This window comes from Symphalangus syndactylus, chromosome 6 (assembly GCF_028878055.3).
Source record: "Symphalangus syndactylus isolate Jambi chromosome 6, NHGRI_mSymSyn1-v2.1_pri, whole genome shotgun sequence".
Taxonomy (NCBI): domain Eukaryota; kingdom Metazoa; phylum Chordata; class Mammalia; order Primates; family Hylobatidae; genus Symphalangus; species Symphalangus syndactylus.
Window position 1 is genome coordinate 95,711,143 of NC_072428.2, and position 13,303 is coordinate 95,724,445.

General features: G+C 44.1%; 1 protein-coding gene across 22 annotated transcripts in view; it reads right to left on the reverse strand.

Annotated features, from left to right (window-relative positions):
• Window positions 1-13,303, reverse strand: part of ATXN7L1 (ataxin 7 like 1) — a 267,359-nt gene that overhangs the window by 11,195 nt on the left and 242,861 nt on the right. For all 22 annotated transcript variants that reach the window (XR_008658550.2, XM_055283577.2, XM_055283576.2 and 19 more), the window contains 2 exons: window positions 5,138-5,330; window positions 1,287-1,408 (listed from right to left, as the gene is read on the reverse strand). Coding sequence is in view for 21 of the 22 variants with exons in the window: in XM_055283577.2 (XP_055139552.1) it covers window positions 1,287-1,408; window positions 5,138-5,330 (315 nt within the window). In the remaining variant the exon portion in view is untranslated. The remainder of the gene's footprint in view (window positions 1-1,286; window positions 1,409-5,137; window positions 5,331-13,303) is intronic.

Sequence of the window (13,303 nt, forward strand, 5' to 3'; positions counted from 1 at the left end):
GGCTTCTTCCCTGTTTATGAATCCCCTATTAAAATGTAAGTACACAGGGAAATGGATAGTAAAGGAACTTAAGAGAAAGGGAACGTAAGTTGGAGTTTAGGGTAGAGAAGTACAAGTAGAGGTGGGTGGGGGGTCCTAAGGAGGCGGGAAGGGCCAAAGACAAACTTAACCAACTTCACAGCTTTGCTCAGGATCTGCCCTGTTGGCAAGTGTACAGATGTTTTCACAGGACAGCAAACAACTAGAAATTGGTCCACAACCATAATGAAATCTTTAGATTTTTTTTTTTTTTTTTTTTTTTTTTTGAGACGGAGTCTCCTTCTGTCACCCAGGGTGGAGTGCGGTGGCACGATCTCGGCTCACTGCAAACTCTGCCTTCCGGGTTCAAGCGATTCTCCTGCCTTAGCCTCCTGAGTAGCTGGGATTACAGGTGTGCGCCACCACACCCAGCTAATTTTTGTATTTTTAGTAGAGACAGGGGTTTCACTATGTTGGCCAGGCTGGTCTTCAACTCCTGATCTCAGTTGATCTACCCGCCTCAGCCTCCCAAAGTGCCAGGATTATAAGCGTGAGCCACTGTGCCTGGCTGAAATCTTTAGTTTTGATATTGTAGCATTAACATCACAAACAGAAGCATATATATATGTATTTTTAAAGAGAGAGAGTCTTGCTCCATTGCCCAGGCTGAGTGCAGTGGCACAATCATAGCTCACTGTGACCTTGAACTCTTGGCCTGAAGTGATCCTCCCATCCCAGGCCTTTCAAGTAGCTAGGATCATAAGTGTGCGTCACTACACCCAGCTAATTTTTAAAAATTATTTTTTGTAGAGATGGGGGTCTTGCTATGTTGCCCAGGCTGATCTCGAACTCCTGGCCTCAAGCAATCCTCCTGCTTCGGCCTCCCAAGTGCTGAGATTACAGGTGTGAATCACTGCACTCAGCCAGAAGCATGTTCTTAATATCCTTAGATTCTCTAGGAGCAATAGAAAGGCCCTTTAACATAGGTAAACAAACAATATATTATCTAATATCCTTCTCATTTAGGAGATTACCAACACAAAAATGGTCTCCAAAAAGGACAAAGCATGTAACACATCATTCGTGTTTCTCAAAACCTTCAGGCAAACCATTAAGAAGAGCTGGTATTTAAGAATTAATCAAGCATCCTGACTTCAGAATCATTTTGTTCTATGAAAAGTCAGCCACTGACATTTATTTAGAAAGTTAGGTTTCAGGTAACTGTGGGGCAGCTCGGATCTTACATTGCACAAAAGCTGCTCACTTACTTCCACATCTGTGAGTTCAGGTGTTTTTCTACCATGGAGTTTAGTGCGAATCGAAAACGATCCCATCTTCTATCAAACACATAGTACCCTCGTCCCATGAGGCGACTCCCAAATGAGCAAAACTGTGAGGAAAAAAAAATTTTAATTTTGATTACAGGTTAATAAGCTAATATAAACTATACAGAGAAAAATAACATTTGCATAAAAACACACAGTGGCACAGTTTTACTCAAAGAAGCAAACCGTACTGAAGCCAAAAATACTTCTGCAGTTCTGTAGTTTGAGCTCTGGATTTTCTGCAGAACCTCACATTACAACTCAACAATAGCTACATTCAATTTTCTGTGGCACAGAAGGGGCTACGTTTTCTACTCCTGGGATTGAGCCAGCATTTTTGGTTAAGAAACAAATAATGCCAGGTACAGTGGCTCATGCCTGTAATGCCAGCACTTTGGGAGGCTGAGGTGGGCGGATCACTTGAGGTCAGGAGTTTGAGACCCGTCTGGCCAACATGGTGAAGCCCCGTTTCTACTAAAAATACAAAAATTAGCCAGGCATGGTGGCACGTGCCTGGGATCCCAGCTCTTAGGGAGGCTGAGGCAGGAGAATTGCTTGAACCCGGGAGGTAGACATTGCAGTGAGCTGAGACTGTGCCACTGCACTCCAGCCTGGGTGACAGACTGAGACTGTGTCTCGAAGAAAAAAAAAAAAAAAAGAAACAACAACCAGCACCCAGGGTGACTTTTCAGGACCATCTGTTTGTCCTATTATCAGCCACATTTGCTCAAGGAACTTGGTGGTTCCCTGCTTCTCATGATAGTAATGGAAACTGCTTGTGCTGGTGTCCCAGGTCCCACCTTTCCTATCTGATGTCAACAGAGCCACTTTGCTTCCAGCCAGGCTAAATGCCTTCCTTTCCCAGTCTCGACCACATTTCTGCCTCCAATCAGTCTTTGTAGGCTGTCCTGGGACACAGCACCACCTTGAAGCTTTTGCTCCTGCTGTTCCTTCTCCCTGTTGTCTCCTTCCTTCTTCTTTTTGTCAATCCCAATTCCTCCCTCTCTCTCCTGGTTCCCTTATCAGGACTCTCATTTCCAGTGGCTCTCATCTGAGTGATCTTCCCACTGTGAATTCCCATGGCACACCCATTGCCTGCTTTATTAGATTTTGCCTTGGACTCATGACATGGCTGTTTTACGTTATATACAGGATGCCTACATACCTGATTCGACTATCAGTGTATAGACAGGGGAGCCCATTCTCTTCCTTCTCCTTAGTATGAGGATAATAGGCATTTGGGCTAACAAATAGATGGGGGAGACAGGGATCCACAAAATGTTTAAAGCACACTATCCCTCTTAAAATATGTGGATGAAATATTGGCATTCAGATGTTTAATAAACATTTGATTATGATGTTAGGACAACTGGAAGGCTAGCAGACAGAAATGCAAGAAGCAGCCTCAGAGAAGGTGACATTTGGCTGGTTTAGGGCTCAGGCAAGTCTGCAAATGACTCTATAACTCAAAAGCAGCTCTCCCCCTTCCTCCAGGCCTCCCAGCAGCTCCCTGGCCTCTCTCCCAGACACAGGGCTGGATTGGCACTCATTCCACAAACCCATCCCGGAACCAGACTTTGGAACAGTTCTCAGGAGGAAATGCAAGACCTTCCCTTTGTTCCGTTTCTATTGGTGTTTTGGGGGGTTTGGCATTAAAATCTTGTCACCCATCAAATCTGGTACTGCTGACGAAAAACACTTTTCTGCACCTTCATGTTAAGTGCTTACTGACCAAGCAAGAAAACATACAAAGGGAATTTTCCGACATAGAAGCTGGTCCCTGGCAGCATGTGGGAGCTGTTCCAGGTCTAGACATCATTTCTTCTCTCATCTCAATTGCTAAAGATGCACCGAGCAAGCATTCATTACAAACAATGATTTAATGTATCAACTGGCCACGAGAGAAAGGACAAAGCAAAGACACAAATCTGTGGCCTTTCCATTTAAATCAGCAAAACATTAAGGGCGCACAGCTGCGCCACATCCCGAGTTTAGTGAATCCACTGTAGCCTGGCAGGTTGTCATCTGGACAAATGTCTTGACGTGCTCCAGAGTCTGGCCTTCTGGCAGAGCCTCATATTTCTTTCAGACTCGGAGCTGGAAGCACCGTTTTGTCTTTGCTACCTGTGTATCTGATTCCATACAGATGCGAGGCTAGGCCCTTAGAGGCGCCAGTTCCCGGCTGGCATGTTACGCCTCCAGCAGAGCTGTAGATCGTCACTGCGTGGGCCACCGTGGCAGACCCTACTGGTTGCCAACCTCACCAACTACCACCCACTCCCACCTCTCTCTGTCTTTTCCTTGCTAACAGAACCACACTTTTAATTCTGATATCTGACACAGAGCAGTAATCAAGCGGGTCTCCTCCCAGAACCTTGGGATGAATCATGGCTGGTTCCTCCTGCGTCACTGCAACCCCTTCCTTCTCTGCTGCCAATTGATCTAGGGGTGGGCATGTGACCCATTTCTGGTAGACATAAGGGGAAGTCTGCTGGGGTTTTCATAGGAAGATTTTCTTTCCTAACATAAGGCAACATCTTGGAAGAAGACCCCTTTTCTGTTTGTCCCTTTCCAACCTGAGTAGCACACCACTGGGTGAGGATGTAATATCGGAGCAGCAGCTGACCTACTGGGACCATGTGTGAAAAGTAGAGGGAATTGCAGAGATTGTCCCTCAGCTCCATGACATGGTGGAGAAGCTAAACCACGCTTGGGAGCACCTGCCTCTACACACCCTGCTATGTGAGACAATTAAATGACCTTAGCGCTTGTGTCAGATGAGTTGAATGTTCCACTTCTGGCAGTCAAAGGCATTCTTAATCGTCCCTATTTTCTGTACTAACCAAGAGGCAAAGTCTCAGGCTGATGGTGAGCCACAGGTAAGCATTATCCCCAGGAAAGGAAGTGAACGTGGCCTTCGTTCATGACATGGATAGGAGGGAAGAGATCTTGCTCGATCTTGATGTGGGACCAGGATGGATTTCACTTACATAGTCTAGAGACAGAGCTGATCCTGCAGGACTCAGGCTGGCACCAGAGTAAACCTCCGTGGGGTCCCATGTTCTAGGCCCCTGCATTCGGCTCTGCAATGGCAGCACCAGGCATTCCCTTCTCAAGTGCTTGTACGCAAACAATAAACAAGCCTCCAGCGGATGCCTCCTGTTTCCCACCTCAGTTTCAATGACCTTCTGAACTGTCAGTGTGCACTCATTCAATGAAGTGGAAAGTGCCCTTTTTACTAATCAGCAATCATGGTGACCTGAAATGCTTCCTCTTTCCTTCAACACACACACACGCTCAGTTCTGGTGCCGTATGGTCACACAACAGTAACACTTAGAACCAACGGGAGAATACCAACAAGGGCTGGCCCCTGACCTGCTGCTAAGACAGTTTCCAGAGCAGGTGAACCAAGCTAACCCTGGACATCAGAGGCTCCGTTTTTAGATGGACAAGGCCAGAGGGTCAGCTCCTAAGTGCACTTATAGAAACACTATTTCTCAAGCATGCTCGCTTCAAGGAGGGCCATAAATACTCAGGATTATCCATTTTTTCCCCTTTTTTTCTTTTTAGTAGTATGTGGAACTACTCGGGATTATAATCAGCTGGGAGCCCATTCCTTTCCTTTTGTAGTGTTCAAGGGTATTTCTAAGGCAATCATTCAAACTCACGGTAAGCCTTTTTGTAAAACACTGCGCAGGCAGTCTTGCCTTAGGATCATGCCTCTCGTATGATCACCTAAGTGTCTGCAAAGCACAGGCGAAGAATGCACGGCAAGGAACAGAAGGAGGCCTACCGCAAGAGGTCTGGGGTGGTGCGTGGAGAACTGACAGTCTAGCTTCTCGGATTCGTCGGCTCCGTCCATCTCCCCTTCATCACTGGACAGTCGGCTGGCGAGGTCACCTCCAACCGGTGGGAGTGGGGGCTCTGGAGTGTGGCCACTATGATTTGAAGATGTGCTGCTGCTTATGCTATTTGCAGATGATGGTCTAAGGGCAAGAGGGGAGAACAAACAAAATAAACCAAATAAACCTTTTCTGAGGTAGCAAGATCCACCCAGTTTAATGGTGCTCAGAAAACAGCCTGATTGAAGCCAGGTGCCGTGGCTCACGCCTGTAATCCCGGCACTTTGGGAGGCCAAGGGGGGCAGATGACGAAGTCAGGAGATTGAGACCATCCTGGACAACACGGTGAAACCCTGTCTCTACTAAAATACAAAAAATTAGCTGGGCATGGTGGCACATGCCTGTAGTCCCAGCTACTCAGGAGGCTGAGGCAGGGGAATCACTTGAACCCGGGAGGTGGAGGTTGCAGTGAGCCGAGATCATGCCACTGCACTCCAGCCTGGGCGACAGAACAAGACTCCGTCTCAAAAAAAAGAAAACAAATACTATGCAGCCATAAAAAATGATGAGTTCATGTCCTTTGTAGGGACATGGATGAAACTGGAAAACATCATTCTCAGTAAACTATCGCAAGGACAAAAAACCAAACACTGCATGTTCTCACTCATAGGTGGGAATTGAACAATGAGAACTCATGGACACAGGAAGGGGAACATCACACTCTGGGGACTGTTGTGGGGTTGGGGGAGGGGGGAGGGACAGCATTAGGAGATACACCTAATGCTAAATGATGAGTTAATGGGTGTAGGAAATCAACATGGCACATGGATACATATGTAACAAACCTGCACATTGTGCACATGTACCCTAAAACCTAAAGTATAATAAAAACAAACAAACAAACAAACAAACAAAAAAAAAGAAAACAGCCTGATTAGCCTTGCCAATACCTCAGGGAGGGCACGTTGCTGGTGACTTTGCATAAGGGAAAACAATCAAGGCTGAAGGGTTTGCAGTGACCAGCTCTCTCCAGTGACCCAGTCAAGTTAGGTTCTGCCCCACTTGCTGTCCCCGGGGCAGATGACAGGAATGATGGGAAAGCCCAACAGTGTAAGTGGAACATGACAAAGTGAACTGAACCTACACCAGTCTTCTATGAATTCAGTTACAACTATTCACCCATTTGCAGGTAAGTAAGTTGTACTTGCCATACAATTGCTTTCCTTTGAAAGTGGAACCTGACAGGAAGATCAACCACGTAAACAAGATCAGGGCAATCACCAAAAATATCAGTAATGAAGAAATACAGTCCTATGCATACGTTCTTTGATACAAAGCTATGATTTTAGGAAACTGTTATACTGGCATGAAAAAAAGTTTTGTCCTGGTGATGGGCCACTCATTAGCACCTTACTTGGCACCCATGCCTGTTACTTAATATTGAGTTGTAGTTTAATTGTATTTTCTAAGGATGAGTGTTTCAAATTACATTTATTTATTTATTTATTTATTTATGAAACACTCTTACTCTGTTGCCCAGGCTGGAGTACAGTGGTGTGATCTCGGCTCACTGCAACCTCTGCCTCCCAGGTTCAAGCAATTCTCCTGCCTCAGCCTCCTGAGTAGCTGGGATTACAGGCACACGCCACCACGCCTGGCTAATTTTTGTATTTTTAGTGGAGACAGGGTTTCACCATGTTGGCCAGGTTGGTCTTCAACTCCTGACCTCAGATGATCTGCCCATCTCAGCTTCCCAAAGTGTTGGGATTATAGGTGTGAGCCACCGTGCCCAGCTTCAATTTACTTTTTGACAAGCCCTTTTACGCACTGTGGGGCATGACTGGCTCACAGTAGGTGCTAAAGAGATATTTTTTTCAATGAACAAATGAATGAATTCTATGTGTGTATAAAACAACTCAACACATGTCATCTTAATTACGGTTAAGCTTATAAAAAAGCAATGTCACAGTAAGAGGTAGAACTACCTGCTTCCTAGGCAGTAAAAAACAAAACAACACAAGGCAAAACCAAAATCAAACACATCCGCATGGCGGAAGAGTTAGATGAGGAATAGTCACAATTAACTGTTACTAGCTTTTACTACTTCTCCACTTTGATCAGGTGATTGAGTAGGGAGAGGTGACAAAGATAGGGAGAAAAAGAAGTTTTGGAGGAAAAAAAATGTTTTTCTGCTTTCTGCTTTGAAAGCTGCTCCTTCAAGTCTCATGAAGCAGCACTGCTGATCTGTCTCTCTTCTCTCTTATTTTCACCCTGGATACTCTGTTGCTTTGAAATCTTTTCACGTCTCTAATACTTGAACTTAAAACAGATTCCAGAACTATAGTCACTTAAAAACAAAACGACAAATGTGAAAACAACCCAACTGTCCATCAGCAGATGATAAGATAAAATATGGTATATCCATTCAATGGAATATTATGCAAGCCTTAAAAATGAATGAAATTCTGCTACTATATGAATGACACTTGAAAGCATCACACTAAATGAAATAAGGCAGACACGAAGGACAAATATTGGATGGTTCCATTTACATGAGATACCTAGGCAGAAAGTAGAACAAAAGTTATCAGGAGATGGAAGGAGGGGGGGATAGGGAGGGGGTATTTAGTGGATACACAGCTTCATCTGGAGATGATGAGAAAGTTTTGGAGATGGATGACAGTATGACTACACAACATTGTGAATGTACTTAATGCCACTAAACTAGACACTTAAAAATAGTAAATTTTGTGTTGCCACTAAACTAGACACTTAAAAATAGTCAATTTTGTGTTATGTATATTTTGCTATAAAAAAAAGCAAAACAAGGCCATATGTAGTTTTTCAGTGTCATTATAAGAATTATGTTGGGATGACTATTATGGACTATCACCTTCCTGTACTATAGAAACAAAGCTGCCATTCATTCTGCGTGTCTACAGGCCAAAGAACGCATCTCCCCAGACGTTCCTCAATACCTGCTCTTCTGTATCAGGAGGAGCAACAACACTATTGTCTGCTTACCACTGAAGACCCAAATAATAAAACAATTTAGATGAGGCTGAAACATAAAAAAAAAAAAACAGTATCTATAACTCTGCCACCCAAGATCAAGTGTTATTAGCATTTTGATTTACATCCTACCAGACTTTGTTACTGTGCACACACATGCAAATGCATTTTAAAGCAAGAACTGGATCACAAGATCACCTGGAACATGAAATGTGAGTAGTACATACTATTCTGAGACATGCTTTTTAAAAACCTAGTGATGTTGTGGACGTGTTTCCATGTATAGAACTATATCATTTTAAATATTCCTCAGTTATCCATAGTATGAATATATCACAATTTACTTAACAAATCTTCTGTTGATGAAGATTTGTTTCCAAACTTTCTAACAGGCTCTCTCTCTATGAAGCCCTCTCCATCATGATAGGACCCCCTTATCCTGCAGGAGAGAGATTAAAAAGGAGCTGGATTTTACTAAGTGTGATAACAGCATCATGGTTATATAGGAAATTGCCTTTCTTTTTATCTATTTATTTTTATTTTTTAGAGATAGGATCTTGCTCTGTCACCCAGGCTGGAGTGCAGTGGCATGATCATGGCTTACTGCAGCCACAAACTCCAGGGCTTAGGGGATCCACCCACCTCAACCTTGTGAGTAGCTGGGCCTATAGGCAGGTGTCACAGTATCTGGCTAATTTTAAAATTTTTTATAGAGACAGGGTTTTGCTTATGTTGCCCAGACTGGTCTCAAACTTGTGGCCCCAAATGATGCTCCTTGCTCGGCCTCCCAAAGTGTTGGGACTGCAGGTGTGAGCCACTGTGCTAGGCCTTTTTTTTTTTTTTTTTTTTTTTGACAGAGTTTTGCTCTGTTGCCCAGGCCAGAGTGCAGTGGTGTGACCTCGGCTCACTGCAACCTCCACCTCCCAGGTTTGAGCGATTCTCCTGCCTTAGCATCCCGAGTAGCTGGGACTACAGGTGTGCGCCACCATGCCCAGCTAATTTTTGTATTTTTAGTAGAGATGGGGTTTCACCTTGTTGGACAGGCTGGTCTCGAACTCCTGACCTCAGGTGGTCCGCCCACCTCCGCCTTCCAAAGTGGTGGGATTACAGGCATGAGCCACCATGCCCGGTCCTGTCTTTACTTTTTTTTTTTTTTTGAGATGGAGTCTTGCTCTGTCGTCCAGGCTGGAGTGCAGTGGCACGATTTTGGCTCACTGCAACCTCTGCCGCCCAAGTTCAAGTGATTCTCCTGCCTCAGCCTCCTAAGTAGCTGGGATTACAGGTGTGTGCCACCACGCCCAGCTAATTTTTGTATGTTTAGTAGAGACGGGGTTTCAGCATCTTGGCCAGGCTGGTCTTGAACTCTTGACCTTGTGATCCACCCGTCTCGGCCTCCCAAAGTGTTGGGATTACAGGCGTGAGCCACTGTGCCCGGCCTGTCTTTACTTTTAAAAGATGCAATTGGAAGGCATTTAAGGTGAAATGCCATGGTACTTGCAATTTACATCAAAACATATCATCAAAAAATGTAGACGAAGCAAATATAATTGCAAAATATTAATAAGTAACTGTTAAAACAAGACCTGTAGGTGTTCAATACACTATTCTCTCTACTTTTCTATACATGGGAAAAATTTCATAATGAAAAATAGGAAAAACAAAAACAAGAAGAAAATAGAGTTAGTAGTACAGGTATATGTAAGAAAGTTACTAAAGAACTTCCTATTTTTTGGTATTTTATTTTTCTTTGGTTTTACTGAGGTATAACATCTTACACTTATAATACATAAATAAAATTGTGTATATTTAAGGTATACAATGTGATTTGGTATATGTGTACATTGTAAAATGATTACCACAAGTTAGCTAACATATGTCACCTCACAGTTACCGGTTTTTTTTCTCATGGTGAGAACACTTTTTATTTTTATTTTTTAGAGACACGGTCTCTCTCTGCCTCCCAAGCTGAAGTGCAGTGGAGCAATCACTCACTGTATTCACAGGAACTCCTGGGCTCACAGGATCTTCCCACCTCAGCCTCCCAAGTAGCTGGGACTACAGGCATGAGCCACTGAGCCCAGTGAAATTTGCTTAAGATCTACTTATTCAGCAAATATCAAGTACATAATACAGTATTATTAACTAGAGTCACCATGCTGGAGATTAGATCCCCAGAACGTATTCATCTTGTAACTGAAAGTTGTCCAATATCTCCCCATTTCTCCCAACCCTTAGCCTCAAACAACTGGCACTCTACTCTCTCTGTGAATTTGGCTTTTTTAGATTCCACCTGTAACTGAAATCATACAGTAGTTGTCATTCTCCGTCTGATTTCACTTAGCATAATGCTCTCAAGTTCATCCATGTTGTTGAAGATGGCAGGGTATCCTTTTTTTATTGTTAAATAATATTTCTTTATATATATATATATATATATATGTATTATTATTGTTACTTATTTTTTTTTTTGGAGATGGAGTCTCCCTCTGTCACCCAGGCTGGAGTGCAGTGGCGTGATCTTGGCTCAATGCAACCTCCGCCTTCTGGGTTCAAGTGATTCTCCTGCCTCAGCCTCCTGAGTAGCTCGGACTACAGGCACAAGCCACCACGCCCAGCTAATTTTTTTGTATTTTTAGTAGTGATGAGATTAAGCCATGTTAACCAGGCTGGTCTCAAACTCCTGATCTCAAGTGATCCACCCGCCTTAGCCTCCCAAAGTGCTGGGATTACAGGTGTAGGCCCCCGTGCCCGGTCTTATTATTGTTTTTTTTGAGACATCGTCTCACTCCTTCACCCAGGCTGGAGTGCAGTGGCGCCATCTTGGCTCACTGTAACCTCCGCCTCCCAGCTTCAAGCAAGCAATTCTCATGCCTCAGCCTCCTTAGCAGCTGGGATTACAGGCACATGTGACCATGCTCGGCTAATTTCTTTCTTTCTTTCTTTCTTTCTTTTTTTTTTTTTTTTTGCGACAGAGTCTCACTTCTTCACCCAGGCTGGAGTACAGTGGTGCAATCTTGGCTCACTGCAACCTCCACCTCCTGGGTTCAAGTGATTCTCTTGCCTCAGCCTCCTAAGTAGCTGGGATTACAGGCATGCACCACCACATGTGGCTAATTTTTTTATTTTTAGTAGAGACGGGGTTTCACCATGTTGGCCAGGCTAGTTTTGAACTCTTGACCTCAAGTGATCCGCTCACCTCAGCCTCCCAAAGTGCTGGGATTACAGGCATGAGCCACTGCACCAGGCTGAAATATTATAGATATAGATATAGATATATATCTGCATTCATCCCTCAATGAACACTTAGGTTGTTTCCATATCTTGGCCATAATGCTGCTATGAGCATGGAAATGTGAAGAACTTCCTGTTAAACAGGGCAGATGGATCACACATATTTCTCTCTTCTCTCTTCCAAAATCTTACTAAAATAACAGTAAAGAGATAAAAAAGGCATTAGCTTTAAAGAACAATGAGATCAGCAGAAATGTGGTGACACTTATGATGACTTCCTAACATCCATTTAACTCCTAAACCAATAATAGGAATCTCTCATTTTGCTTGCTAACCATTGGTTTAGAAAAGGACATGAGAAATTTTTAAAAAATTATTTTTTGGGGTAGAGGGCTGTTGGAATGCTTTTTCTCACTTTTAAAAAGAGGCATCCAGCCTGGGCAACATGGTGAAGCCCCATCTCTATAAAAAATACACAAATTAGCCAGGCATGGTGACAGGCACCTACAGTCCCAGCTACTCGGGAGGCTAAGGTGGGAGGATTGCTTGAGCCTGGGAAGTAGAGGTTGCGCTGAGACCATGCCACTGCACTCTAGCCTGGGGGACAGAGTGAGACCCTGTCTTAAAAATAAATAAATAAATAAATAAATAAATAAAAGAGACACAGGCTCTGGTGGGGGATGCTGATAGTGGCGGAGGGAGGCTATGCATGTGTGGGCAGGAGGTATATAGGAAACATGTGTACCTTCTGCTCAATTTTGCTGGGAAACTACAACTCCTCTAAAACATAAAGTTTGTTAAGAAAAAAACAAAAACAAAAACAAAAGAGACACACAGGAAAGGTGGTCCTCAGCTTCATCTGGACCTTGTTATATCTGCATGTGCCTGGAATTGCTACAGTCGTTTTGCTATAGGACTTTGAGGATGAAGTCAAAAGACTGAAGAGGGTGGAATAAAAGAAGGGCTGTGAAGGCGAGTCAATCTCTGATGGTTGGGGACTGGTGCTCCTCCACCTCTGGACCTCATGTAGCATGCGGTAGTTTCCCAATTATTTAAATGTATGGTAATCTATGTTTTCTGCTACTTGTACCTGAAGCATCCTAACTGATACAAGCATATGAGATTTTAACATTAAGAAAACAGGATGTGGCTGGAGAAGTATTAACTAACAGGAAAGGAACTGACCTGCTATAGAAACTCCAAGAAGCTGGGCACCTCTAGGACATTCCTAGAGCTGCAAAAGTCATAGGTGAGGTGAGGACTAAATACAGCTCGAGAGTTAAAGGTCTTAATACATGGCAATTGGACCTAAAGGTCATGTCTACCACCTCACACAACCAGATGATGAGTTATCACCATTTCTGCCAGGACACCCTCTTCTGTACCCCAATAAACTTTCTGGAGTCTCGCTTTGTTGCCCAGGCTAAAGTGCAGCGGTGCCATCTCGGCTCATTGCAACCTTTCCCTCCTGGGTTCAAGCAATTCTCCTGCCTCAGCCTACGGAGTAGCTGGGATCACAGGCGTGTGCCACCACACCCAGCTAATTTTTGTATTTTTAGTAGAGGCAGGGTTTCACCATGTTGGCCAGGCTGGTCTCGAATTCCTGGCCTCAAGTGATCCGCCTCCCTCGGCCTCCCAAAGTGCTAGGATTACAGGCATGAGCCATCGCACCTGGCCAACGACAATAAACTTGCTAACAAGAGAGCAAAGGTTTACTTGCCAGAGAAGTTGAACTGGAGAGATTCTAGACACGGGGCCATCAGGCTCAGCGCAGAGTAGGAGTGAGACACAGGGCTGGACACAGTGGAACTGTGGGCCATTTCTAGTCAGGGCTTCCAGAATGCCTATTGCCAGGCACATCACCAATCAGGCTT